At 44.6% G+C, this 26,989-nt stretch overlaps 1 protein-coding gene across 3 annotated transcripts in view; it reads left to right on the top strand.

Annotated features, from left to right (window-relative positions):
- The window catches only part of LOC141084104 (lamin-B3-like), an 88,401-nt gene that overhangs the window by 19,574 nt on the left and 41,838 nt on the right, over positions 1–26,989 (top strand). For all 3 annotated transcript variants that reach the window (XM_073568557.1, XM_073568556.1, XM_073568558.1), the window contains exons 4-7: positions 6,456–6,626; positions 16,898–17,023; positions 20,202–20,422; positions 26,607–26,835. In XM_073568557.1, the coding sequence (XP_073424658.1) occupies positions 6,456–6,626; positions 16,898–17,023; positions 20,202–20,422; positions 26,607–26,835 (747 nt within the window). The remainder of the gene's footprint in view (positions 1–6,455; positions 6,627–16,897; positions 17,024–20,201; positions 20,423–26,606; positions 26,836–26,989) is intronic.

Below are 26,989 nucleotides of genomic sequence, written 5' to 3'. Positions count from 1 at the left end.
TCTAATCTAAAGAGACATTTACAGCGCTTTCATCCAGAAGTACTGAAAGCAGTGGATGAGAGAGACTGCATCCAAACCAATGAACCAGTGCCCAGCTCTTCCAGCCAAACAAAGGAGCAGAGAACTTTGCAGCCATCAGTTGCAAGATATTTTGTCAGTGACAAAGTTACGGTGACAATGACAGTAGATACATTTAAAAAACAGATCATAGAGCTTGTTGTAAAGGATAGTGTGCCTATTTCATTATTTTCACGACCAGCTTTTATGTGTCTGAATGGGGAAATGGCCCGCAAGCTTGGTGTTTCTCTGGAGAGAGAGAGTATTAGAAAATTAGTAATCGAAGAAGCTTTTAAACAAAAGGAAGAACTTAAAAAACTCTCAAGGGACGCTTTCTGTTTCTTAAAATGGATACCTGCACACGTCACAGAGTGAACTATTTTGCCATCAATGTCCGATTTGTTTGTGACAAAAATGAAATAGTTACCAAGACATTGGCAGTAAAAGACACCAAAGCTCATCACACCAGTGAGTTTCTCCAGGTCTTGGTGGAAAAGGTTCTGCAAGACTATGAACTTAAAAAAGAGCAAGTTCTTTCTGTCGTAACTGACAATGCTTCAAATATGATAAGTACTATTAAGCTAATGAATGAGTAATGATGGTGACCAGCAGCTAGAAGAACATTCTGGGTCCACAGACACAGAAATGTTTGAAATGGAGGAACACAGTATTGTAACTGAGGAGCAAACTGAAGTTCCTTCAGATGAACAGCAACATGATAGTTTAGATCTTGTTGAAACTGTGTCAATATGTTCTTTCATTCATCACATGCTCTGTGTTGTGCATGCGCTACAGCTGGCTATAAGAGACAGTCTGCAAGAAAGACATGCTGCTGCACTGATTGGCAAGGTCAGAAAATTGGCTACTGTTGCCAGAACCCCTACAGTTGACTCAATTTTGAAGAGACGTGCTGGAAAAGGGGCAATTATTGATCAAGCCACACGATGGGGCAGTACGTACTTAATGATTCAGCGCTTGGTTGAACTGAAAAGCTTTCTTGTAGACATGGCTAACCCTCAACTGACGCTAAATGAAAGTCAGTGGAATCAGGTGACTGAGCTGGAAAAATTGCTAGAGCACCCATTTACAGTGACTAAAATATTACAAGCAGTGGACTTATCTCCAGGTATTTTCTTAAAGGAGTGGAAGAACCTGATGTTTCGCCTGTCCCAAAGAGGAGGGTTAATTGCAAGTGGCATTGCTACATCAATGAAACGGAGAGAGGAGCTACTATTACAAAATAACATTCTTTTGGCAGCTGTTTATGTAGACCCAATGCATCGGATTCTTCTAGATGATCAACAGCTAAGTAAAGGAAAAGAAGCTCTGTTTGAAATAGCAGTAAGGATGAAAGGGTTGCAGAACAGTCAGGAGGAACAAGAAGAATTTGGTCGTCCTGCCACATCTTCACCCTCATCAACTGATGAAGAATTTAATTTCGAAAAATATTTGGATCACAAGGACCGTGCAAAGCGTTCCCGCATAGAAGAAGAGTCATCCCCATCAAGGAACACAGCCAGTACATTTCAGCAGAATTTTTCATGTGCACTAAAAGAAATTGAGAAATTTGACCGTTCATCAAAAATAACAGTGCAACAAGCGATTCCTCTGTATCCTGACATTGTCAGAGATGTTGCCCGAGTGGTTACTGCTTTGCCAACAACACAAGTTAGTGTAGAGAGGTTGTTCTCTGCTCTCAAAATAATTAGATCAGATTTGAGGTCATCCATGAAGGAGGATCTGACAGAGGCAATACTTTTTCTGAGGACAAATTTATAGATTTCTTCTTAACTGCATAAAAGTGTTTATTGCATATTTACTTACAGTTTAGAAAAGTTTATAAATTATTTGCTATATTCTAATTGTATTCTAATAAATGTAGTTTTTGCTCTAAGTGGTCTGATTACTTATATGATGGTGAGAAACTGAATAAGCACGATGTTTAATATTTTACAACAGTAAATTTGTTGTTATGAATTGGCCATTTATGAAGGAGCCGGAGTCTGAGTCTGATAAAATCCAGGAGTCGGAGTCGCAACTGTGGCTTACCGACTCCACAGCCCTGGTAACAATATTATACAGTAAACCGTGCTGTTCAACTTGGGAGGGTGCTGTGTCCCCCCCCAATGAAGGCTCAGAGAAACAGATTTTACGGTAAGCAACTAAAAATCCTGATTTCTCGATCGCTTCATTGAGGGACTTTTTTGGAGAGAATTTCGCTCGTGAAACAGAAAACCAAAATGAACCCCTAGATGGGAACGATGAGGCGAAAACTCATGTTTCCTGCAAGAGAAAATTTTTGGACAGTGAGGACGGTCAAATTTTCTGACCGGTCCCCAACAAGAATGCTCTGATGAGCAAGCTAGAACAGGTGTCTCTAGAACTTTGTAGCACGGGTGGAGACTAAGGCAGGAGACGATATAGCGGCGCATGGTTTCAAGGTTGACCTTGCCAACTACTGTGTGAATTTGCTGTTGGAATCTCTGAGGGATGCACTTCTGGGAGAGGAAGGACCGTACAAGTGGGAGACTTGGAACCAAAGGGTTCGTAGTCGCAGAAAGTCTAATTTGCGAAGGGCTCGGGAGGAAAGAGATATACTAAGGCGCCCTCTTGTTTGGAAACGGCTGAAGGCTGTTCTGTGAGAAAATGACAATACCTGAGAACAGGCCACTGAGAACCTGCGAAAGAGCCGAACACTGGAAACGTACTGAATGGAACCAGGGGATAATCTGCATCTCATCGCCGCGATGTAGGCTCAGGATGGCTATGAAAAGACAACTGATTGCTTGACTAAGGAGGTAGAACGAAGACTACTGGATGACTTTGAGATCAAAAGGAAGATAAACCCAGCATACCGGGATGAGGGTGGATATGGAAAAAGTGTAGCTGGACTTAGAAAAGTGATTAGTCAAGCAAGGAAAGTCCATGCAAAACATGGATTATGTCAACTGTAAGGAAAGTTGGGTCTAGGTAGATCAAATAGACACCAGAAGACAACTAGGCTGACGAAAGGCAGGTCAATCTGTTTGACGATGTAAACGACCGAATCCATCCTGGACCCTCTGGAGCAGGGAGGGGATTACGGTGTGTAGACCCGCTAGCCTAAGTCTAAGACAACACGCGCCCGAGGATAACAGTGAAAAGATACAATACTAGCCGAAGAAAGAAACACGTTATCACCAGATTCATCCTTGGATCCAAGACTGGAGCAGCTTTCTACTCCGGTCGATGCTTGCGCAGAGATAGATCCCACTCCTGTCTGAGGTGGGATACTTCTCCCAGTCACGGTCAGAAGTCACATGTCTGAGCTGCTGGAGGCTTTAGGCTGGGTTCACATGTAGCGGAATTCTCGCGGAAATTACCGCGAGAGTTCCGGAATTCCATTCCGCGGGAAAATTGCATTTTAAATTCCCGCGGAAAAACTAGCATTTTTCAAGCGTAATTAGCTTGCAGAATTGCTAGCGTTTTTCCAAGCTATCTGTAGCATCGCTTGGAGAACTGATTGACAAGGTTGGTCACACTCGTCAAACATAGTGTTTGACGAGTGTGACTAACTTTTTACTATTGAGGCCGCCTATGCGGCCTCAATAGTAAAAGATTGTAATAATAAAAAAAAATATTATTCTCACCTTCCGACGTCCCGCGCAGCCTTCCCGCCTCTCTCCACGCTCCCGGTCCCAGTAATACTTTGCGACAATTACCGCGATGACGTCCGTTCTCGCGGGATCGCGACATCTCGTGGTCATCACGAATGACCGCGAGACGTCGCGATCCTGCGGGAATGGACGTCATCGCTCGCAAAGGCTTACTGGGACCGGGAGCGTGGAGAGAGACGGGAAGGCTGCGCGGGACGTCGGAAGGTGTATTTTTTATTTTAAAGTCTATTTTTTACAGGGATATGGTACCCAAAGCCCGGAGGACAGTCTCCTCTCCTCCGGACCGTGGGTACCATCCGCAAAAGTTCTGCTTACTTTTCGCATGGTGTGCATAGCCACATGCGGAAAGTAAGCAGAACAATGCATTCCTATGGGTGCGGGATGGCCGCGATTCCGCAAAATTAATGAGCATGCTGCGTTTTTTACCGCAAAGCAATTCCGCCGCGGTAAAAACCGCAGCATTAGCACAGCATTGCGGTATCCCATAGGAATGCATGGGATGCTTATTTTTCGCAGCAAAATCGCGCGGTAAAAACCGCAGCGGAAACGCGAAAAAACGCCACGTGTGAACCCAGCCTAGCTTGGCGTCTGTAAGAAACAAAAGGTAAGTTCCGACAGATAAGGAGCTTAGGTATTGTGGTAGCTTGAAGTCCCTTAGGGCAGGCTAGAACCTATAAACTACTGTTTGCCAAACATTAAAGATAGGCGGAACACACCGGCAGTAAAGATAACTTCTGGACAGTACAATAAACTGATCAGAAGATGGCAAAAAACTCCTGTGGGGCAACTCACACTTGGGGTACAGAGCATGCCGCAGTAAAACCGCGAACATCGGTACCTGACACGAGAGTCTGACCCATCTGAAGGTGGAGTATCCAGTTATGTTGCTACCAAGATCCGCTCTGTGGGACAGAGATCCGTTCTGTTTGGACATGGTAGTGCTTACGTTTAACTGTTAACAAGCCACAGATGTTATTGACAATGAAATATGTAGCTGAGAGATGTCTTTGACGCATCTGAAAGCGGCTTGTAACCGCAGCTGTAGCCCGCCCTGAGCAATAAATGCCGGAACCTCACCTCGAGTGGCGATTAGACGGGAGCTTAGGCAAAGGCTGCAAAAGACCGTGAGGGACGCGAGAGAGGACGCTCCTGACTCACCTGAAAACTGGACAGTACTACTGAAGCAGTCAACCCCAGACACGTCTCCACAGTAATGCGGCCGTTTGAACTACTGTACCTGGTAGGTGATGTGTAGGTGATGTGAGGTCATAAAATTGCGCCAAACGGGTCCCCACAGTGGCGCCAGGGTGCTAAAAGTGGCGCAAACAAAGCGCCATGACGCCGCTTAGGCTGCAAGGGGCACAAAGAATAGGAAGCCTGTGTGCCAAAACCCCTCTCTTCCACATAGGATCTGCAAGGCAGTGCTGAGGCCCCCGGAACCAGCCGGAAGGTATGAACTGCGCCAGCCGCCCAAACCACCCTCTCTTTGAATAAAGGGTGTGGGGTTTTTTTTCTTCTCCTTTTTCCTTTCCCGTTTTCTTCTCCTCTTCAGCACATGGGGGGGGAAAGAGGGAAAGTACCTCCTCAATCACAAAAATCGGACGTCCAGAATCCATGTTGCGGGACGTCCGTGTCTCCTTTACTGACAGGCTCTGGTGGGCGAGTGGGTGGGAGACGTAGGCAGGACCAGATATTCTTTCTCTTGCGGATCACCTAAACACGCGTCTGTTAGGGATTTTGGGGTCCTGCCGTCCAGACTTATGAGGATACGGGGTGGCAGTACACACCGTACTCAGTCTCTGTGTGGGAGTACAGTAGTGACCACACTGTATCCCTCCGTAAACCTGAAAAGAAACAACACACATTGAGGTAGATAAGCGTCTAGTGAAAGACCCGTGTCCACCTCCTGCTGACACGAAGCTAAACTGAGCATCCTACTTCCTGTCGGTGGGGTGTACACTGCGGAGGAGGAGCTAACTTTTTTTTCTGCATAGTGTCAGCCTCCTAGTGGCAGCAGCCTACACCCATGGTTTCTGTGTCCCCCAATGAAGCGATAGAGAAATTAAAATAAGCAACGTGTGCATGAGAGTTCAGGGATCTCATTCACTTTGCTGGGTCTAGGAAATCCTTCCGGTTTTGTGACAGCTTCTAGGAAAAACCCAACAAAAACGCAGCAAATGCGTATTGTGTGCACACACTCTAAGAGCAAAGCATTGGAGTATTCTGAAGTGGCTTCTATGACCCGATCTAAATCTTATTGAACATTTCTCGAAGGAGCTGAAACCTGCAGTCTGGAAGAGACGCCATCACACCTGAGACGGCTGGAGCAGTTTTCTTATAAGTGGGCCAAAATACCTGTGCAGAGGTGCAGAAGCCTCATTGAGGGTTACAGTAATCATTAGTTTGCAATGATCGCCTGAAAAGGTGGTGCAACAAAATAAGTAAAAATAGCATCATTTTTCTCCAAGCCATTTCAATGTTTTTTTTTTTTTTGTTTTTTTTGTTTTTTTTTTTTCTGTTAAACAATTTCAAAGTTTGATTCTCATTAGTTGGTATTCAGTAATAACAAACCGACATTTACTTTTGTCAGTTTCATGTTAATTCTGTGCCCTTTCTTTCTTTTAACAATAAGGGGTAACAACAATTTTGTCTTTAGCACATGCAGTGTCGGTGGACTAAGGAGGTATCACATTCTGTAATAATCTTACACTCTAACATGAATTTACTTTCTTTCCTCCACAGGAGGTGTCGGAAATGAAAAAACGCCATGACACCAAGATTGTAGAAATTGATTCTGGCCGACGCATAGAATTTGAAAGCAAACTAGCTGAAGCTTTACAGGAACTAAGGAACGACCATGAACAGCAAATCAAAGACTACAAGGAGCAGCTAGAAAAGACATTTTGCGCTAAGGTGATTCTTTGGTGTTTTCTTGTGAACTACTAAATGAACATCAGGGTTTTAGATATCTAATATTTTAGATTCGCATAATACTGGATCTCTACATTGGTGCATTATTAGAATTTGCCTGAACAGGTTCAATGAATGCTTTCCCCTTATAGTAAAAGCTTTCACTGGTCTAGGAAAGCACAAAGATATTCTTCAATGAAGCACTGAACGTCTGATGTGTCAACCAAGGAGAAGTAACAAGCGAAGTGTGATCACATGTGACTTTCTTACAATACTTAAATGCTGGAATTCCTTGCACGACGACAGGTTATTGACCAAGGAAGAAATAGTGAGAGGTGCTGTAGTAAACTATGCTCTTGTGCCCAGCTGAAAAGATGGATAAGGCAAGAAAGGAGCAAAAAAAGTCAAAATTGCATACCTAGAGCCATTGGGAAGTGGAGTTCACCCTGGGATTCCAGCTGTTTTTTTTTTTTTTGTTTTTTTTTGTTTCAGGGATTCAGACAGTCTGATAATGTAGGCAAGGTGGGGCTGAAAGTGGTGTGCAACAACCTCTTAGGGTATGTGTACACGTTGCAGATTACCCTGTGGATTTTTCTGCGTGGATTTGGCTAAATCCGCAGGTAAAATTACCTGCGGATTTAGTGCAGATTTTGTGCGGATTTCCCCTGCGTTTTGATACCTGCGGATTCCTATAATTGAGCAGGTGTAAAAACGCTGCGGATCCGCACAAAATTGACATGCTGCGGATTTAAATCCACAGAAAGTCCGTGCGAAAAAACCGCAGCATGTGCATAGCCTTTTCCATTTCTCATAGACTTTAATGGTACTGTACAACGCCACAGAATCCGCAACGTTTTCTCATACCCTTAGAGAAAAACCGTTCCACGAGTATACCTTATTCTGGATTTTCTTTTATGGGCTTCTGCAGCAAATATGTAACATTGCATGGTCACCATTGGAATATATCCCAGTAATACAGCAGGCATTCAGAAAAAGAATTGTAAGAAAGGAACTGATGAGTGTTAGGAGCCATTAACAAATTGATTTTAAATATATTTTATTTGTGATGTTGTACAGTAGCAAGGGGATATGTGTTCAGTTCTTCACTATGAAAAATGTTAAATATTTGTCTGCAGATGTATTATGAAAGCATTACAGTGATGGCTAAAGAGGTAGTAGAGCAGCAGCGAAGAGAAGAAATGGAATTAAAAAACAGGTTGGTAGAGAGTGAGGTCCAAGGACAGATAGAGACAAGCCAAGATCCAGACCAGGTACAAATCTATAGGACGCTAGCATTACAGTATAAAGTAAGTAGAGCGAGGCTAGATTGTGAGCCATGAGCTGACCGACAACAATTTCTCTTGATTCATTGTAAGTAAAAGGAAATAAACCTCTGTTCAGAACCCCTCCCCCCCCTTACAGGTGTTATGATCTTCTGATCTCCCCAAAAGTAGCAGGTTTGTGTACGTTTATACAAATGTGTATGACCCCATCAACATGTAAGGAATTCCAGCTATGTGAACTTGCTTGAAATGTGGGCTCTGTTCACATGTCCAGTAGTAATATCTGTCGTTTACATCTGCCTAGAGATCATAAAGTCCGTGTGTTTTTTTGTTTTTTTTTTAAAATACTACTTTTCTCTAGTCACCTTTCACGACAGCCATATTGGAGGATGTCTCCCCGCCCTAATGGGGGACAGGAAATGCACAAGAGGTTAAATAACCTTCCCCTTCCTGCTTACCTCCAGTGTTTTTCCTGTCCCCTATGGGGCATGAAGAGGTTCGATAATGCTGCCGTGGCCAGCGTTCGGAGGCACTATGTTGGTTACCCGAAGCCGGGCGGCCGTCGGTCGGGGGCTCCGCTCTCCTCCGTGTGACGGCTGCTCCCGTCTCCGCTTCGTCGAAACTCGGGACCCCTGTCCGCCTCTCCTGCACCCCCTTGTGGGGTAAAATGAGGCGTTGATGTGCGGCCGGGGTCTTCTGTGAGCTCCCTGGCGTCCTCCTCCCCATGCGGCAGGCGCACGCGCGCACCAGAAGTGACGGAGGGACCGGCGCCGAGCTTCCGGTTTGGCCTCCCTCCTGTGTTCCCGAATGGAACGCTTATGCGGCCGGTATGACTGGACTGCCATTAGCGTCTCGGGCCCCCGTCAGTGGCTCTACTGACCCCCAGCTTCTCACCGACCTGCCGCTAAACAAGAGGCTGGACCAGGTCAAGGGAGCGGAGCCAGCAACCCCTGATGGGGTGGGGGAACGGGTGACCGCAGCAGAATCAGCTACGAGGAGGGGTGATTACAATGACCCCCACCTGTGGACCAGGGGAGGAGGAGCACGGAACATGCTGGTGGACCTCGGCTATTAAAACCCTGGTCTGGGTGCGTCCAGGTAAGGCCATTTCTGTACTGGTGACTGTGACAGACTGACCATGGACGGCGATAAGCCCTCACGATCTGCTTCTGCGGAGCCCAGCGTTCACCCTCCTACTGTAAGTAGCGGGGTGGGTCCCCTTTTATTCTGTCCACGTGGTCCCTGAGGTGACTTGGTATGCCTTCTCTCTGTTTTAGGGAGACAAGGCCCCTGACCCTATAAAGAAACCGAGCCGCAAGTGTGTGTGTGTGGTACCAAACTTCCCTCGGCATATAGGAAGAAGCTATGTCAGCCCTGCATGGATGATGTAATACGTGCAGAGCAGCCCTCCCTACTGGACAGTATAAAAACCCTCATCAAACAAGAAGTCCAAACTTCTATGATGACTGTTGCCCAGACCCCGATGCCGCAGCCCCCTCCTGCTAGGAAAAGGAACGCGGCCCCTGTGGAATTGGACTCGGGCGAAATTGATACCTCTAACTCGGAGGATGCATGGGAAAATGAGAGTTCCACTTCGGCCCCCAAACCCGATGACAAAAAATACTACTTTTCGTCTGAGGACATGGGGGATTTAGTTAGTATGGTAAGGGGCACTATGGGATTGGAGGAGGCGGAAGTGGAATGCTCTATTCAGGATGAAATGTTTGGGGGACTGAAGCCCAAAGAGGTTTCCCATTCACGAAAACATCCGAATCCTGTTTATGCAGGAATGGGCCCTCCCCGAGAAAGGGCTTAGTGTCCCCTCAGATCTGAGGAATCTGTTTCCCTTAGAGGGAGATTGCTCCCTGTAGGAGGTCCCTAAAGTGGACGTGCAGGTGTCCAGGGTGACTAAGAGAACGGCTCTTCCATTCGAAGACTCATCTCGGCTCAAGGATCCCATGGATTGGAAAATGGAGAGCCTGCTCAGGAAATCCTGGGATGCCTCCACAACCCTGCTTAAGGCCAATATAGCCTCTACTTGTGTAGCCAGGTCCCTTTTTCGCTGGCTGCGTACACTAGAAGACCACCTCACTCAAGGGACCGCCAGGGAAGAAATCCTTGACTTTCTTCCCCGATTACAAAAAGCAACAGGGTTCCTAGCTGATGCTTCTGCGGAATCCATGTGAGTAGCAGCAAAGTCTGCGGTCATCTCCAACTCAGCCAGAAGAACACTGTGGCTGAAATCTTGGGGAGGAGACTTTATTTCAAAAACAACGCTCTGTGCGATTCCCTTCCAGGGGAATTATGTATTTGGCCCAGCTCTGGATGACATCCTGGAGAAATACACGGATAAGAAGAAATCTCTTCCAGAACAAAAGAAACCTAGGAAACTATTTTTTTCGTCCCCCCCCCCCCTTCCCCGTGACCAGCCCTCCCAGAGAGATTTCAAAGAGAAGGGCAAAATGGGCCGGTGGAGTTATCCGAAAGGAGGTAAGGGCAGAAATATTCTGCCCCCCCCCTACAGCAACAAAACCCTACTGACAAACAATGACAGTATTCCGGTCAGGGGCCGACTCTCGAATTTCATAGATCAATGGCAGTCCATAACCTCAAACCAATGGGTTCTTCGCACCATTCGAGACGGACTGAGATTGGAATTCAGAGTCCTCCCCCTCAATGCCTGAGAATAACCCCTACAGGTGCACCTCCAAAGATCCTTGCTGTCAGACATAAAAACACTTCTGCAAGCAAGAGCGAACTCCCCAGTTCCACAACAGGAGATAGGCAGAGGCCACTACGCTCGCCTCTTTGTGATTGTAAAACCCTCAGGGAAGCACAGGGTTATAATAAACCTAAAGCTGGTGAAGTACAGACGATTCAAGATTGAGTCGGTCAAATCAGCAAACCCCCTCATAGGACAAAACTGGGTGATTGCCACTATAGACCTGATGGACGCTTACTATCCCGTCCCGATTCATCCAGACCACAGGAGATTCCTCGGGTTTGCGGTGTCCCAGGGGTCCCAGGTCAGCCACTACCAGTTCAATGTCCTGCCGTTCAGGGTGTCATCAGCCCCTCGAGTGTTTACCAAGGTGATGGCAGATGCAATGATCTTCATTCGCCAGCATGGGATCTGCCTTGTCCCATACCTAGACGACCTTCTGATAATAGCTCCATCCATATCTCGCCTGAATCAGAACGTAGAGAAATCTCTGGCAATGTTAGTCCTTGGGCTGGATTCCTAACCTGGAAAAATCAGACCTTTATCCCTCTGCAAGAAAAAAGTTCTTGGGGATACTCCTGGACTCAGAAAAGCGAACATCTTTTCTACCCAGGGAACGACAGCTCGACCTCGTTCAGAGACCAGAGAGGGCACCAAACCTGAGAGAATCAATGTCCATCCTGGGTTCACTTACAGCATGCATCCAAGCCGTCTCCTGGGCTCAAGCCCATACTCGGATCCTTCAGTCCTATGTACTCCGATGCTCAAAGAGATGTCAGAATACACTGACCAAGAGAACCCCTCTTCCAGGTCATGTGAAGGCGACGCCAGTCAGAGAGGCTGGGGTGCTATAGTGGAGAAATCACACTTCCAGGGGATATGGCCCCCAGACGTCAGAGCCAGCTCCTCAAATGTGAGAGAACTGAAAGCTATAGAAGAAGCGTTGAAGGCAGCGTCAACCCTTATCCAAAACCATCATGTACGTATCTACTCAGACAATATGACTACAGTGTCCTACATTCGTCACCAAGGAGGCACGAAATTCTTCAACCTAAAATTGGTGGCTGCAAGAATTTTTTCTTGGGCAGAGAAACATCTGCTGTCCATATCAGCAGTACATCTAAGGGCATTGGACAATGTGGAGGCAGACTTCCTCAGCAGGAAGGATGTTCATCCTGGGGAATGGAGCCTAGACCAGACAGTTTTTTTTTTTTTTGTCTCTGGTGTCAAGATGGGGAAATCCCGATGTGAACCTTTTTGCCAGTGGTCAAAATGCAAAGGTGGAAATGTTTTTTCTCCCTCAGTCCCACCGATGGAGCGTGGGAAGTAGATGCCTTCTCCCATCCGGCAGTTCAATCTGGCTTACGCCTTCCCTCCGATTCCCATGATAGCGAGAACACTGCGGAAGATACGGGCAGAGCAAGTCACTACAATCCTAGTAGCTCCCTTGTGGCCAGGGAGAAGTTGGTACAGAGCCCTACGAAACATGGCTCAGGAAGGTCCAATACTTCTGCCCCAGAGGGCCAATCTCCTTCACCAGCACCCTCTAATGCACCCAGACCCGCACAAAATGAACCTTGCGCCCTGACTTCTGAAGCCGGAATTTTAAGGGCTAAAGGCCTATCCGAAAAAGTAATCCAAACTCTACAGAAGAATAGGAAACCAGTGACTAACGCCATTTACGTGAAGGTTTGGAAGAAGTTTTCATCTTTTGTATTCCCCAAATGCTCCAGATCCCTTCCATCCTAATATCGCACAGATCCTAGAGTTTCTTCAAGAAGGCCTAGATCTGGGGCTCACACCTAGTACCGTAAAGGTCCAGGTGTCAGCCCTTAGTTCATTCTACAACCAAGATCTGGCAAACCATCGATGGATCAAGCAGTTAATAACCTCAGCATCTAGGATCCGTCCCAGACTCCATAGACAGGTGTTCCCCCTCTGGGACTTGAACCTAGTCCTCAGGGGCTTGATCAGGGAGCCGTTTGAACCACTGTCTTCCATGACTCTGAAAAACTTAAATCTAAAAAACGGTGTTCCTGATAGCAATTACTACCGCAAGGCGCATAGGAGAATTGCAGGCCCTTTCAATACAGGAGCCATATTTAACCATCACGGAGGATAGCATCATCCTGAGGTTAGATCCCTCCTTTATGCCTAAGGTAGTCTCGATCTTCCATAGGTTCCAAGACATTGTATTGCCTTCCTTATGTGCAAACCCCTCCAACACGAAAGAAGCCTTTCACACACTCTGTAGAGTAGTTCCCTTCTACCTCCAGCAGAGAGTTGGAGATTTGACCAGAATTTATTCATTCAAATTTCCGGTCAGAATAAAGGCAAAAAGGCGGCAAAAAATACAATCGCGAATTGGATCAAGCAAGCTATCCGCCTCACCTATGCGGCACAGAACGTTCCTCATACGTCTCTAAAAGCCCACTCTACTCGTTCAGTATCAACATCGTGGGCAGAAAGGGGGAACGCATCTTCTGAGCAGATATGCAGAGCCGCCACCTGGTCATCTGTCCATACATTCACCAGACATTATAGATGGTGTTGAGCGATACCACCCGATATTGAAAAATATCGGATCGGATTGGATCGGCCGATCTAAAAAAAAAAATAAATAAATATCGGGTATCGCCGATTCCAATCCCGGAAGTCTCATTCAAGTCAATGGGACAGAAATATCGGAATTAAAAAAAAAAAAAAAAAACCCCTTTCTTTCCCTGTACATCCTGTTCGGGAGGGGGGAAGAGTGTGGGCGGTGTGTGGGCAGACACTGTGCGTGTCTGTGTGTGCGGCCGGGGCCTGTGCAGGCCTCTCGGTGGTCTGTGTGGGCCTGCCGGGGGCCTGTGCCGGCTGCCGGTGGTCTGTACGGGCCTCTCGGGAAGCCTGTGCCGGCTGCCGGTGGTCTGTGCGGGCGTGCCGGGGTTGTGTGTGTGTGTGTGTGTGTGTGTGTGTGTGTGTGTGTGTGTATCGTCCGATGGGACTACAAGTCCCATCGGGCGATGCCTGCTACAATGACAGTGACACATTAGCCAATGATGGGACAGTAGTAGTCCCATCATCCGGCTAATGTGTTAAATGTAAAAAAACAAAAAACCATAATACATACTACATTCATACCACATACATGCTACATATACGAGTATACTACATTCATATAACATACATACTACATTCATACTACATTCATACAGCATACCTACTACATACATGCTTCATATATACTACATACATACTACATACATGCTACATATACTACATTCATACAGCATACATACTACATGCTACATACATGCTACATATATACTACATTCATACAACATACATACTGCATACATGCTACATATATACTACATTCATACAACATACATACGTACTACATACATGCTACAAATATACTATATTCATACAACATACATACTACATACATGCTACATATATACTACATTCATACAACATACATACATACATACTACATACATACATGCTACATATATACTACATACATACATGCTACATATATACTACATACATACATGCTACATATATACTACATTCATGCTACATACATGCTACGTATATACTACATTCATACAGCATACATACTACATTCATACAACATACATACTACATACAATACATTCATACAATACATACATATAGACATACAGTACATTTAACAGAGTACATACTCACCGTCACTTTGATCCCCGAAGCCAGTGTCATCTGTGGAAAAATATGAAAATAGCAAACAAACAATATACTCCCTGATCCGCAAAAATCCACGCGTGTCCCACGCCGATTTCCCGTGGAGAACAGCAGCATCAGCTGATGCGACCGCTCTCTACGGTTCTCTAGGAATCCAGTGACGGGAGGTAGGTATCCTTCCGCACTGTATTCCTCCGCCACTGTAAAAACATAGTCCCTGGTCTCACTTTATGGCAAAAGCTGCGTGGGAACTTTCTCACACAGCAATGTTTCCCCCCTCAATCTGCTGGTTGGTTGCCATAATGTTACTCTGAATCTTGGTGAGTCAGCAGTTCGGTAGATCTCTATTTGCTAAATGTATTGTGCACCTGAAAGCAGTCCCGGAATGTGGCTTGTCTCATCCTCCTTATTATACCTCTCTTGGGATGTATAATATGAGCATTCTCTGTTTTCTGTCAAAAATAAAGATTGATTTCTCGCTAACATAAGAAGAAATGTCTGAATTGCATCTAGAAAATGTGATCGTAAACCATGAATATTTTTTCAGTGTGGAGCTTTTGTAAGTAAGTCTTAGTGCATGGACAAACATGCAATATCTGTCTGTATCCTTATTGGATATGTTTTTCCAATATGGAAGATTAGTTGGAAATGATCCAAAACGCAAACCTCTTGTCCACCCCAGTGGACACTGATCCACCATATAACAGATGCTATTATTTTGAGTCTCCATTGGGTAATTTTGACCATGTGATGGCATTTTGAACTTCTCTGTGTATATTACAGGTGCTTCTCACAAAATTAGAATATCGTCAATAAGTTAATTTATTTCAGTTCTTAAATACAAAACGTGAGACTCTGAGTTATTACAGTGATCTGTTTCACGTGTTTATTTCTGTTTAATGTTGCTGATTATGGCTTACAGCCAGTGAAAACCAAAGTCATTATCTCAGTAAATTAGAATACTTTATAACGCCAGCTTGAAAAATGATTTTAAAATCCAAACTATTGGCCTACTGCAATGTATGTTCAGTAAATGCACTCAATACTTGGTCGAGGCTTCTATTGCATCAATTACTGCATCAATGTGGCGTGGCATGGGGGCGATCAGCCTGTGGCACTGCTGAGGTGTAAGGAAGCCCAGGTTGCTTTGATAGCAGCCTTCAGCTCGTCTGCATTGTTGGGTCTGGTGTCTCTCATCTTCCTCTTGACAATACCCCATAGATTCTCTATGTGGTTAAGGTCAGGCGAGTTTGCTGGCCAATCAGTCACAGTGATGCTGTTGTTTTTAAACCAGGTATTGGTACTTTTGGCAGTGCCAAGCCCTGCTGGAGAATTAAATTTCCATCTCCAAAAAGCTTGTCGGCAGAGGGAAGCATTAAGTGCTCTAAAATTTCCTGGTAGACGACTGTGCTGACTTTTGGTCTTGATAAAACAGTGGACCTACACCAGCAGATGACATGGCTCCCCAAACCATCACTAATTGTGGAAACTTCACAGTAGACCTCAAGCAGCTTGGATTGTCTGTCTCTCCACTCTTCCTCCAGACTCTGGGACTTTGATTTCCAAATGAAATGCAAAATTTACTTTCATCTGAAAACAGCACCTTGGACCACTGAGCAACAGTCCAGTTCTTTTTCTTCTTGGCCCAGGTAAGACGCTGCTGGCGTTGTCTATTGGTCATGAGTGGCTTGACACAAGCAATGTTGACCCTTGTAGCCCATGTCCTGGATACCTCTGTGTGTGGTGGCTCTTGAAGCAATGACTCCAGTCTTCCCCAATTTTAGAATGGCCTTCTATTAACAATCCTGTCAAGGCTGCAGTTATCCCGTTTGCTTGTGCACCTTTTTCTTCCACACTTTTTCCTTCCACTCAACTTTCCTTTAATATGCTTGGATACAGCACTCTGAACAGCCAGCTTCTTTAGCAATGACCTTTTGTGGCTTACCCTCCTTGTGGAGTGTCAATGACTGCCTTCTGGACATCTGTCAAGTCAGCAGTCTTCCCCATGATTGTGGAGCTACTGAAACAGACTAAGGGACCTTTCTAAATGCTTAGGAAGCCTTTGCAGGTGTTTTTGTTAATTATTCTAATTTACTGAGATGATGACTTTTGGGTTTTCATTGGCTGTAAGCCAGAATCATCAACATTAATAGAAATAAACACTTGAAATAGATCACTGTCTGTAAAGACACTATATAATGAGTATCACTTTTTGCATTGAAGAACTAAAGCAAATTTACTTTTTGATATATTTGTAATTTTGTGAGATTCACGTGTGTGTGTGTGTGTGTGTGTGTGTGTGTGTACAAATAATAATAATAATAATAATAATAATAATAATAATAATAATAATAATAATAATAATAATAATTAATAATATTATATATTTAGTCAGCCTGTTTACCTGAGTAAGCAATGGATATAGAGATCTGCAAACACTACCCACTGATCAATCCCAAATACAACATAATACAGCATTATTCTTTTCACCTCTGTTTGTCAGTTGTTTTCCCATATAACTAAACTACCTGGTAATATTACTTCTGAATATTTTACAGCTGGAGAATGCGCAACTTGCGGCTGCAAAGAACAGTGATTATGCAAATGCAACAAGAGAGGAGATCATGTCTACAAAACTCCGAATAGATACAATGTCATCACAGTTGAGCCAATGTCAAAAGCAGGTAGTGCCTCATTATTGACGTTTTGTTGGATTAAATATTTAGGCTAAGTGCCTACATTGCAGAAATGCTGCGGAAATGTCCACACAAGCGTTTTTAGCTTGCAGAATGATTGCGCTTTCCAAGCGATTTGAAGCATCGCTTGGAAAAGTGATGGACAGGTTGGTCACACTTGTCAAGCATAGTGCTTGACAAGTGTGACCAACTTTTTACTATTGATGCTGCCTATGCGGCATCAATAGTAAAAGAATGCAAAAAATAAATATGGTTATTCTCACCTTCTGACGGCCCCCAATGTCCTTAGCGGTGCTCCCGTTCTGTTCCGTTCCCAGGGATGCTTGCGAGACCGTGACGTCATCTCAGGTGATTCGTGCAATGCATCCCTGGGAACGGAAGATGCTGGCAGCGTGGCTGAGAGCCGGGAGAACTCTGGGGGCCATCAGAGGGTAAGTATATCCCTATTATTTTAATTCTATTTTTTACAGGAATATGGTACCCAGGGCATGGAGGAGAGTCTCCTCTCTCCTCCATCCGCACATGAAGCGATCACTTTACGCATGGTGGGCATAGCCACATGCGTAAAGTGAGCGTTTTAATGCAGTCCTATGGCGGCTGAATTGCCGTGATTCCGCAGAAATAATGAACATGCTGCGGATTTTACCGCTATTAGTTTCCGCAGCGGTAAAATCCGCAGCATGGGCACAGCAATTGCGGAATCCCATAGGATTGCATGGAGGTGCGTTTCATTATTGTTTTTTAAGCATTTCCTCTGCGGCAAAAATGTGGCATAAACGCAACCTGGGCACACAGCCTTAATGTAGCGTAATGTCCCTTTGAGTAGTATTTAGCTGCTGCTATTTTCCTCGTTGTTAAGCTACTTTTTAGTTCTTTTTTTTTTTTTTTTTCTAGCTGCATAATGAATATGAATTGGTCTAATCCTTGTGTATAATTGTACACGCAGATGCCTGTCAGTCACTGTTTAGTGCCACCTCCATGACTGCTAAGATCCGAATGAGCAGTGATTTTGACTAATAAAATTACAAGGTGTACTGCATATAACCTCCTACGGCAGAACAGACATGGAGTGGGGAAGAGAAGTATTTAGGCTGGTTTCACATTAGCGTTGAAACAATGCTGCGCACTGCGTCGGTAAGCCCCACCCAGATCTGGCTCCCTGCCCGCCCCATCCGGGATCACCGCCTACTATCGCATTTGCACACATGCGATCGGCGCACCCTATCTTTAGCATAGGGTGCGCAGATCATGCGCTACCAGTGTGAAAGTAGCGTGCTGCGCACTTTTGACGGGTGCGCCGATCGTATGCGTGCAAATGCGATGGTAGGCGGTGATCCCATTTGGGGCGGGCAGGGAGCCGGATCGGGGCGGGGCTTACCGACGCAGTGCGCAGCGTTGTTTCAACGCTAATGTGAATCCAGCCTAAGTCAGCCACTAATTGTGCAAGTTCTCCCACTTAGAAAGATGAGAGAGGCCTGTAATTGACAAAATAGGTAGACCACAACTATGAGTCAAAATGAGAAAGCTAATCACCTTGTCTGATTTGGCAAGATTTATTTTGCAAATTATGGTGGAAAATATTTGTTCACCTAAAAACATGCAAGATTTCTGGCTCTAACAGACCTGTAACTTCTTTAAGAAGCTCCTCTGTCCTCCACCTGTAGTAATGGCACCTGTTTGAACTTATCAGTATAAAAGACATCTGTGTTCTCCTTGTCTGGGAAGCTATAGTCCTGTAGTGATCAACTCCTACTGATAAAACGCTGGTTTTATTGAAACAGCAACACAGCTCTGTAAGTGACACATTTCTGGCATTGGGCTCTCAGTCCTTGCATCATGTTACTCTGATTGCATAACAAAAGCCTGATTAGATTCCTTTTAACCCCATTAAGACCTATGATCTATAGGTGTGTCATAGGTCTCCACCTTCTCTTTGATGCAGGCTCCTGTGCGGAGCTCACATCTTTTCAGGCACATGACAGCCGATTTTATTAGCTGTCATGTGCCCTAACAGCCGCTGGTTGAATCGCGATCCACCCACCGCTGTTAACATATGAAATGCCGGTGTCAGTCTGACAGTAGCATTTAACTGTCACCGGCAGCACGTCACAAGCTCCTCCCATCAGGTGATGATGGCAGGCATGACAGCCGGGGATCTGCAGAAGACCCTCCCCCCCCCCCCCCCCCGTGCCTGTCATTGCAGGTCTTCTTTGGATGCCGGCATATAAGGGAGACTATGATTTGTCACACATAGCGGGGCTGATGTTCTGCCGTGTGTAGCACAAGCTGCCGGATGATCGCAGCTTCAAGTCTCCTAAAGAGACTATTGCATCTAGTGCAAGGTTTAAAAAAAAAAAAAAAAAAGTGAAAAACAAATATAAAAGGTTTTGCCCCACTCATAATAAAGCCATAAATACACGTTTGGTATCATTGCCTTCAGAAATCTATCAAAATATAAACTAAACTAATCTGATTGGTAAACTACATAACTAGAGAAAAAAATCAAAATGGCAATTTTTTTTTTTTCTGGTTGCTGCAATATTGCAATAACTGGTGATCGAAACATCGCATCTACCACAATTTGGTAACAATAGAAACGTCTGCAAGAAATTAACACTCACCCAGCACAAGATCCCAAAAAAATACTCTACGGGTCTTGTAAATGATCATTTATTTATTTTTTTTAACAAACTCTGTAAAAAGATTTTCACCATTTAAATAATCCATACATGTCTGGTATCTGCGAGCTCATACTGACCAGTAGAGTCATAATCCCAGGTCAGTTTTACCATATACTGAACATAGTTAAAATAAAATTGTGAAATTGCACTTTTTATCAATTTTCACCCCATTTGGAATTTTGTGCTCTCTTTTCAGTACACTGTATAGTAAGATGTATGGTGTTGTTTAAAAGTACAATTCATCCCGCACAAACAAGCCCTCATACAGCTATATTGAAGGAAAAATAGAAAAGTTATGGTTCTGGTAAGAAGGGGAGAAAAAAAAAAAAAAAAACTCGAAACAATAAAAAAAAAAACCACACAATCCCAAGGTTGTAAAGGGATTAAAGTCTCCAGCTCATGAAAAAATGTTGGTTTCCTGTTAGGTGAAGGAAGAAGGAATTTGTTGTATGTGATATCTTAATGTATACTTTGCTCTGTGGCAGAACTCTGCTCTAGAGAACAAGGTGAGAGAGTTACAGGAGATGCTGGACCGCTCGCAGGATAAGCAACGGAGACTGATGTCTGAGAAGGATAGAGAAGTGGCCGATATGAGGCACCAACTGCAGATACAGCTGGAGGAGTATGAGCAGTTATTGGATGTCAAACTAGCGCTGGACATGGAGATTAACGCCTACAGAAAAATGCTGGAAGGAGAAGAGCAGCGGTATGTCTGTGGTTTAGTGACTAGTTATTGGGTGCTAGAAGAATTGGCACCTACGTTGACCGATGTATCCACATTTTAAATAGTCGTCCTTTACATGGACACCTTCTTAAATGCTGAACCCTAAAAAATTGGTTTTCTCCAAGTAGTTTTATAGGGTTCACATTTGATCAGTCTGCTTGATTTAGTGCCTCATTGCACGCTTGTTTTTTTTTTTGTTTTTTTTTATTAGTATTACATTCCTTTTTACTATAGTTTATACTTTCTTAAATGCTGTAGTCCCCCATGCAGCGTCAGACTGGAGCACCTTGGGCCCACCAGAGAAAATCATTCTTGGGGCCCACTATGTATCTACACAGAAATTAAATACAAGACCACCAATTGTGTGGTAAAACTCGCTAATATCGGGGTATAATTTAAGGCAGTAAACGTCTCAATTACGTAGCACGGTTTGGGGTAGCATCATAGAGGAGTAGCCCCTTCATAGAATATAATGTAACCTCTCTCATAATATATAATGCAGCCCCCTCATAGAATATAATACAGCAACCCCCTTGTTAGTTATAATGCAGCTCCCCCCCATAGAATATAATGTAGCACCCTCATATGGCATAATGCAGCCCCCCCCCACAGAATATAATGTAGCCCACCTCCTCCCCCACTACCAATGTCCTTTACACCACTACAGTCATTGTCCTTTACACCACAACCATCATTTCTTTCTTTCCCAACACCCCCATCATTGCCCATTCCAACACCATCATCATTGCCTCCCCATCATCATTATCACTGCCTCCTCACCATCATCACTCCCTCCCCCCATCACCATCATCATCTCCTCCTCACCATCATAGCCTCCCCCTCACCATCACACATACAGTACCACAGACCTCACCGCACCACTCACATGCATACACACTCAGGCACAAACACGCAGGCAACACTCACTCACCTCTCCGCATGTGCCCCGCAGCACATCCTGGCAGCTTCCGCTCTGAAACAGCCGCACTAAATGATGACGACATCCAGCTGCGCTGTGTCAGACAGGATGTGCCGGGCAGGTGAGCAGGAAGGAGGACAGTGTCAGATCCCTGCAGCTCTGCTCCGGTCCCAAGCTGCAGGGATCGCAACTGGGGTTCGCCCCCCTTTAGGAGCCTCGATTCAGCAGCGGCAGGGCCGGTTTTAGGCAAAGTGGGGCCCTAAGCAAAGTTTAAAATGGGGCCCCAAATGCTAACACATTGCACATCACACAGAAGCATTTCAAATGTGTTTACATGCTCTGAGTTCAGGCCGCTAAATGAGTGTGAGCGACAATATTTGTCGTTCAACACTTGTTTCCCGGCTTCTTTCCACCGTCTGAGAAAGGAATGATGGGGACAGAATGATCACTAATGGATCAATCTGTCCCCATACCGTATCATGTTATCAGCAGCACATATACAGTTTACACTCCATAGTCCTCCATATAATATAATGTGCCCCGTAGTCCTCCATATAGTATAATACACTCCTCATAGCCCTCTATATATTAAAATACACTGCTCAGTCCTCCATATAGTATAATACACCGACAGTCATCCATGTAGTACAATTCATTTCCCATAGTATAATGCACCCCATAGTTCTTCACATAGTATAATGTATTCCCTATAGTCCTTTATACAGTATAATGCAGCCCCACCATACAATATAATGCAGCCACCCCACAGAATGTATTGTAACCCCCCCATAGAATATAATGCAGCCCCTCCATGGAATATATGGCAGCTCCCTCATAGAGTATAATGCAGCCCCTTATATAGTATAATGTAGCCCTCCTCATATAGTATAATGCAGCCCTAATAGAATATAATGTAGCCCCCTCATAAAGTACAATGAAGCCCCCATACAATATAATCTAGCCCCCCCATAGAATATAATCCAACCCCCCATAGGATACAATGTAGCCTCCTCATATAGTATAATGTAGCCCCAAATAGAATATAATACAGCCCACCTCCCCATAGAATATAATGTAGCCCCACATGGTATACAGCACAGCCCCACATGGTATACAGCACAGACCACCCCAGCACAGCACCATGGAATACAGCACAGCCCCCCCAGCATAGCACCATGGTATACAGCACAGACCCCCCCCCCCCCCAGAATGGCCCCACAGTCACTGTTGCATTAAAAAAAAAGAAAAGAAACACTCCTCACCTTCAGTTCAATGCAGCGGGGGGAGTCGGCGCTGGGGGCCCTGACCAGTGGGCAGTGTTAGCCGCAGCTTGTTAGCTAACGCTGCCCGCTGTTGAAGAGAAATGGTATTCACTCCTCTCCACGCCCATGGGGGCTTGGTGAAGCGTGAATATTAATTTTATCTTTAGCAGCGAGGACAGAAGCTTGTCTGCAGCTGCTTCTCCTGTCACCGGGAGGGCCGCCCTTGACTCAGGGGCCCCATAGCAGCTGGTTGTGCTGCTATGGGGCCCTGAGGCAGCTGTTGGCCAATATGCCAGCGGGTGTCAGAGCCTGGGCCCACCGGAGAATCCTCCGGTTCTCTGGTGGGCCAGTCTGACCCTGCCCCCATGTTAAATAAAAAAACCTTAAGGCCCTTTTACACATAACTATGTCTCAGCGATCCCACCAACAATCCGACATGTATGGGATCGCTGGGACATCATTAGGCTGGTCGCTGGTGAGCTGTCACATAGACATCCCCTCCAGCGATCAGGACCAGTGAGCAAGCTGGTTTCCAAGGTAAACAGCGGGTAACCAAGAGCTGCGCGGCTCTTAGATACCCGATGTTTGCATTGGAAGCCAGCGTCCAGCGTTTCTGATCGCTGGTCTCCCGATGCCACACGTAGCGATGCGCGCTGGCAAGCGGGAGACCAACGATCAAAAAATGGCCCAGGACGATCAAGCGTGATCAGCGATACCCGGCAGGGGGGCCGGTCGCTGATCCCCGTCACACACAGCGATATTGCTGGCGAGATCGCTGTGGCATCACAAAATCAGCCATCTCGCTGGCGATATCACTGTGTGTGACAGGGCCTTTACATTCACGTCTCACTCCAACAATGTCTGCGCTCAGTCTCCCTGCTTTTGCATGATGTTTGTTTTTACTATGTACCACCTCACATTTGAAGTGACTTTGAGGGGCTTATATGACAGAAAATACCCCAAAGTGACACCATTCTAAAAACTGCACCCCTCAAGGTTTAACCCTTCAGGTGCTTCTCAGGAATTAAAGAAATGTGGAATGAAAACATTTAAATTTATTTTTTCCCACAAAGGTTTCTTTATCCCAAAATTTTGCATTTTCACAAGGGTAGCAGGAGAACATGAACCATATAAATTGTTGTGCAAGTTTTGGGTACACATGTCAGGGCTTTGAAGGGAAGGAGCCCTATTTGACTTTTCAAGCGCAGATTTGGCAAGGATAGACTGCAGGTGCCATGTCATATTTGAAGAGCTGCTGTGGTACCAAAACTGCAGAAACCACCCACATGTGGCCACATTTTGGAAACTAAACCTCTTGAGGAATTTGTTTGTGCTCACTGAAATGTTGTCTTAGCCCCAAGTTTTTAATTTTGAAAAGGACTGTGGAAATGGACCTCCTAATTTCACAATTTCTCCTACGTTTGCCAACATCCTATATGTGGTCGAAAACTACTTTTCAGACTAAGTGCAAAGCTCAGAAGGGAAGGAGCGAAATATTGAAATGCAGATCTTGCTGGACTGGCTTGCAGGTGTCGTGTCACGTTGATGGAGCCTCTTGAGGTGCCAGAACCCTCTAAGTGACCCCATTTTACAAACTACACCCTTCAGTGAATACATCTAGTGATGCAGTGAGGATATGGACACCACAGGTGTGTCACAGAAATTTATACTATAGCTTCAGGTTTTTTTTATTTTCACAATGGAAAATGGGTAAAAAAAACCCATAATGTTACACAATTTCTCCTGAGCGTGGCAACACCCCATATGAGGCTGTACAGTACTGTTTGGCCACAGGACAGGGTTTGGGATGGGCAGAGCACTATTTTACTTTTGCAGCACAGATTTTTCTAGAATAGTTTGCAGACTCCATTTTACAGCCCCTTTGATGTGCCTAAATGGTGAAAACCTCCCTTCAAGTGACCCCCTTATTGGAATTTACACCCGTCTAGGAATTCATCTTTGGGGGTAGTGACTTTTTACAGTATGGGCGTTTTCCAGAAACACACATTCAGTGGAAGTTAGAGTGAAAATTGGAAGTCTGCCATTGTAGTACCCATACATTGTGCCCAGCTGTCAAATATGTCAATTGTAACTGCAGTTTATGCACATTGTGGGGCTCAAAAGAGAGGGGGGCATTTGGATTCAGGAGTGCAGATTTCGTTAGGTTTCTTTAGGTGGGAGCCATGTTGCTTTTCCAGTGCCTTTGTGCTACTAGTAACTTGGACATCGCCTATATTTCTGTTAATGGATGACAGTCCCGAGTTGGGACTTTTTTTTTTTTTTTTATTTGAGTTGAGTTGAAGCTTTTATTGGTGGCATTTTGAGGTAGAAAACAATTTAGATAAGTTCGTTTATCATGTGCTCTTTGCTGAGCACTTACTTCAAGGCTTAGTATCTGAAACGCGTGATTCGGATGAAACCTCCAACGAATCCATTCACTAGTGAGGCAGGTGGTGTTACTCCGGACTCAGTTTGACCTCTATTTAGCGGTGTCTGGCTTTTCAAAGATGCGTCCATACTTTTGTGCACGTCTAAAAAGACGCACACCACTGGATTATAGGTTACACTGTGTTTAAAGTGTCTCCATCTACCCTATTATAAGGAATGTTGCATCTGGATCACGTATTTTGGAGATTTACACAGTAACCCCGATGTGAGCACTCATCGAAGAGCGCAGGATAAATGTGACCCGCGCCTTACTGCGATATTTGGGAGGCAGAATGAACAAATCAACACCAGGTTAAGAATTTATTTATTTTTTACACTCTTCCCAGTGTGGTATAAGTGACAAGACCATTCCATTCTTCGGGTCGTTGCGATAGTTTTTATATTGTGCAAAACAAATATAGAAATCATTTTTTCATATACTCTGCGATATATATATATATATATATATATATATATATATATATATATATATATATATATATATATATATATATATATATATATATATGTGTATATATATATATATATAATTGAGTTTATTTCTTGAGATCTTCTTTTTTTATTTTTCTACACTTTTTTTTTTTTTTTTTTTATAGAGCCCCCTCCCCATGGGACTTTACTTTATTACTCTGACCACTGGTATAATGCATTGCAGTACAGGTTGTTGAAACACGGACACAAGCCTTTTTTGACCATGCACCTAGCATGGTTTAACAGGCATGTAGTAGCTGGCAGACTCGAAGATCATGCGACCTTGTGTTGACATGTCAACGATCGGCAGCCCGCGATGGTGTTGCAAAGTGCAGATCATGCAAGAAAGGGAGCACCCTCTCTCTCCCTGCCTCCGAAATGCTGCAATCACTATTGATCGTGGCATTTGAGGTTATACAGTCGGGGAGGTGCAGTCCGAGCCATGACCGTCAAGGCTTGGCAATCACTTAAGCCGAGTTCATGGCGGCGATCATGCGAGGCACATTTCTCTGCTTCAGATGAAATGGCAAACATCTGCAGACAGATTCCCTTTAAACCGGCTCAATTATCTAGGATGAAGGGGAGGACCAGCAGCACTGTACTCTTTAAATATAGTGAGCTCAAGGAAGGAACTTGTGGACCAGGCTAATTGAAGTATAAATCTCAGCACCTCAAAAACAGAAATTTGGACTGTAGGTCTTACTGCAGTGTTGGTCATTTTGATCTGGCAAGGAGATAAAACAGATATGATCCAACGTTTCAAACAAAAACTACCTTTGTCAAGGACATCTGTGTTGTAGTAAGAGTCGGGAACTAGGAAATGCAGAAGGGTGTAAACCCAATTATATATTACAATAAATATCAGTATGGTGATCATATTGTGGGATCATTTTAAGATTTTTCACTTTTGTATAATTGACCGCTCTGCAAATCACCAATATGTCACTTGATCTAGTGTCTGGTGCTGTATCCTGATTGTACCAAACTAATTGAGTAGACCAGAAGGTGGAAGATAAATATAAGTTAAGATGCAAACTAAAAACCTCTCACTGTCTGTGTTCTCTAGGCTGAAGCTGTCTCCAAGTCCATCTCAAAGAAGTAAAGTTTCCCGGACCAGCACAAGTCAAACAAGCCGTTCTTTGCGTGGTAAGAAGAGAAAGTTGGAGGAGAGTGAAAGAGGAGAAAGTCGGCCAGGCTATAAGATCATCCAGGAAGCTTCGTCTTCAGGTCCAGTATCTATAGAGGAAATAGACCCAGAAGGAAAGTACTTGAGGCTTGTCAACAATTCAGATCAGGTATTGTGTACTGTAATACACAAGCTAATCATAGAAACTGAAGTGTATTCTGTACAGCAGTGGTGTTAATCCTATGTCTCTTCAGCTATTGTGAAATGATGTCTCCCATCAGGCCCATGCAGTAATTTGAAGTCTGGGCATGCTGAGAGTCATT

Source organism: Dendrobates tinctorius, unplaced genomic scaffold, assembly GCF_039654945.1.
Source record: "Dendrobates tinctorius isolate UK_male_01 unplaced genomic scaffold, ASM3965494v1 ptg000022l, whole genome shotgun sequence".
Classification (NCBI taxonomy): domain Eukaryota; kingdom Metazoa; phylum Chordata; class Amphibia; order Anura; family Dendrobatidae; genus Dendrobates; species Dendrobates tinctorius.
The sequence above is the reverse complement of the archived record's forward strand: the minus strand, read 5'-3'. Positions and strand labels throughout refer to the sequence as shown.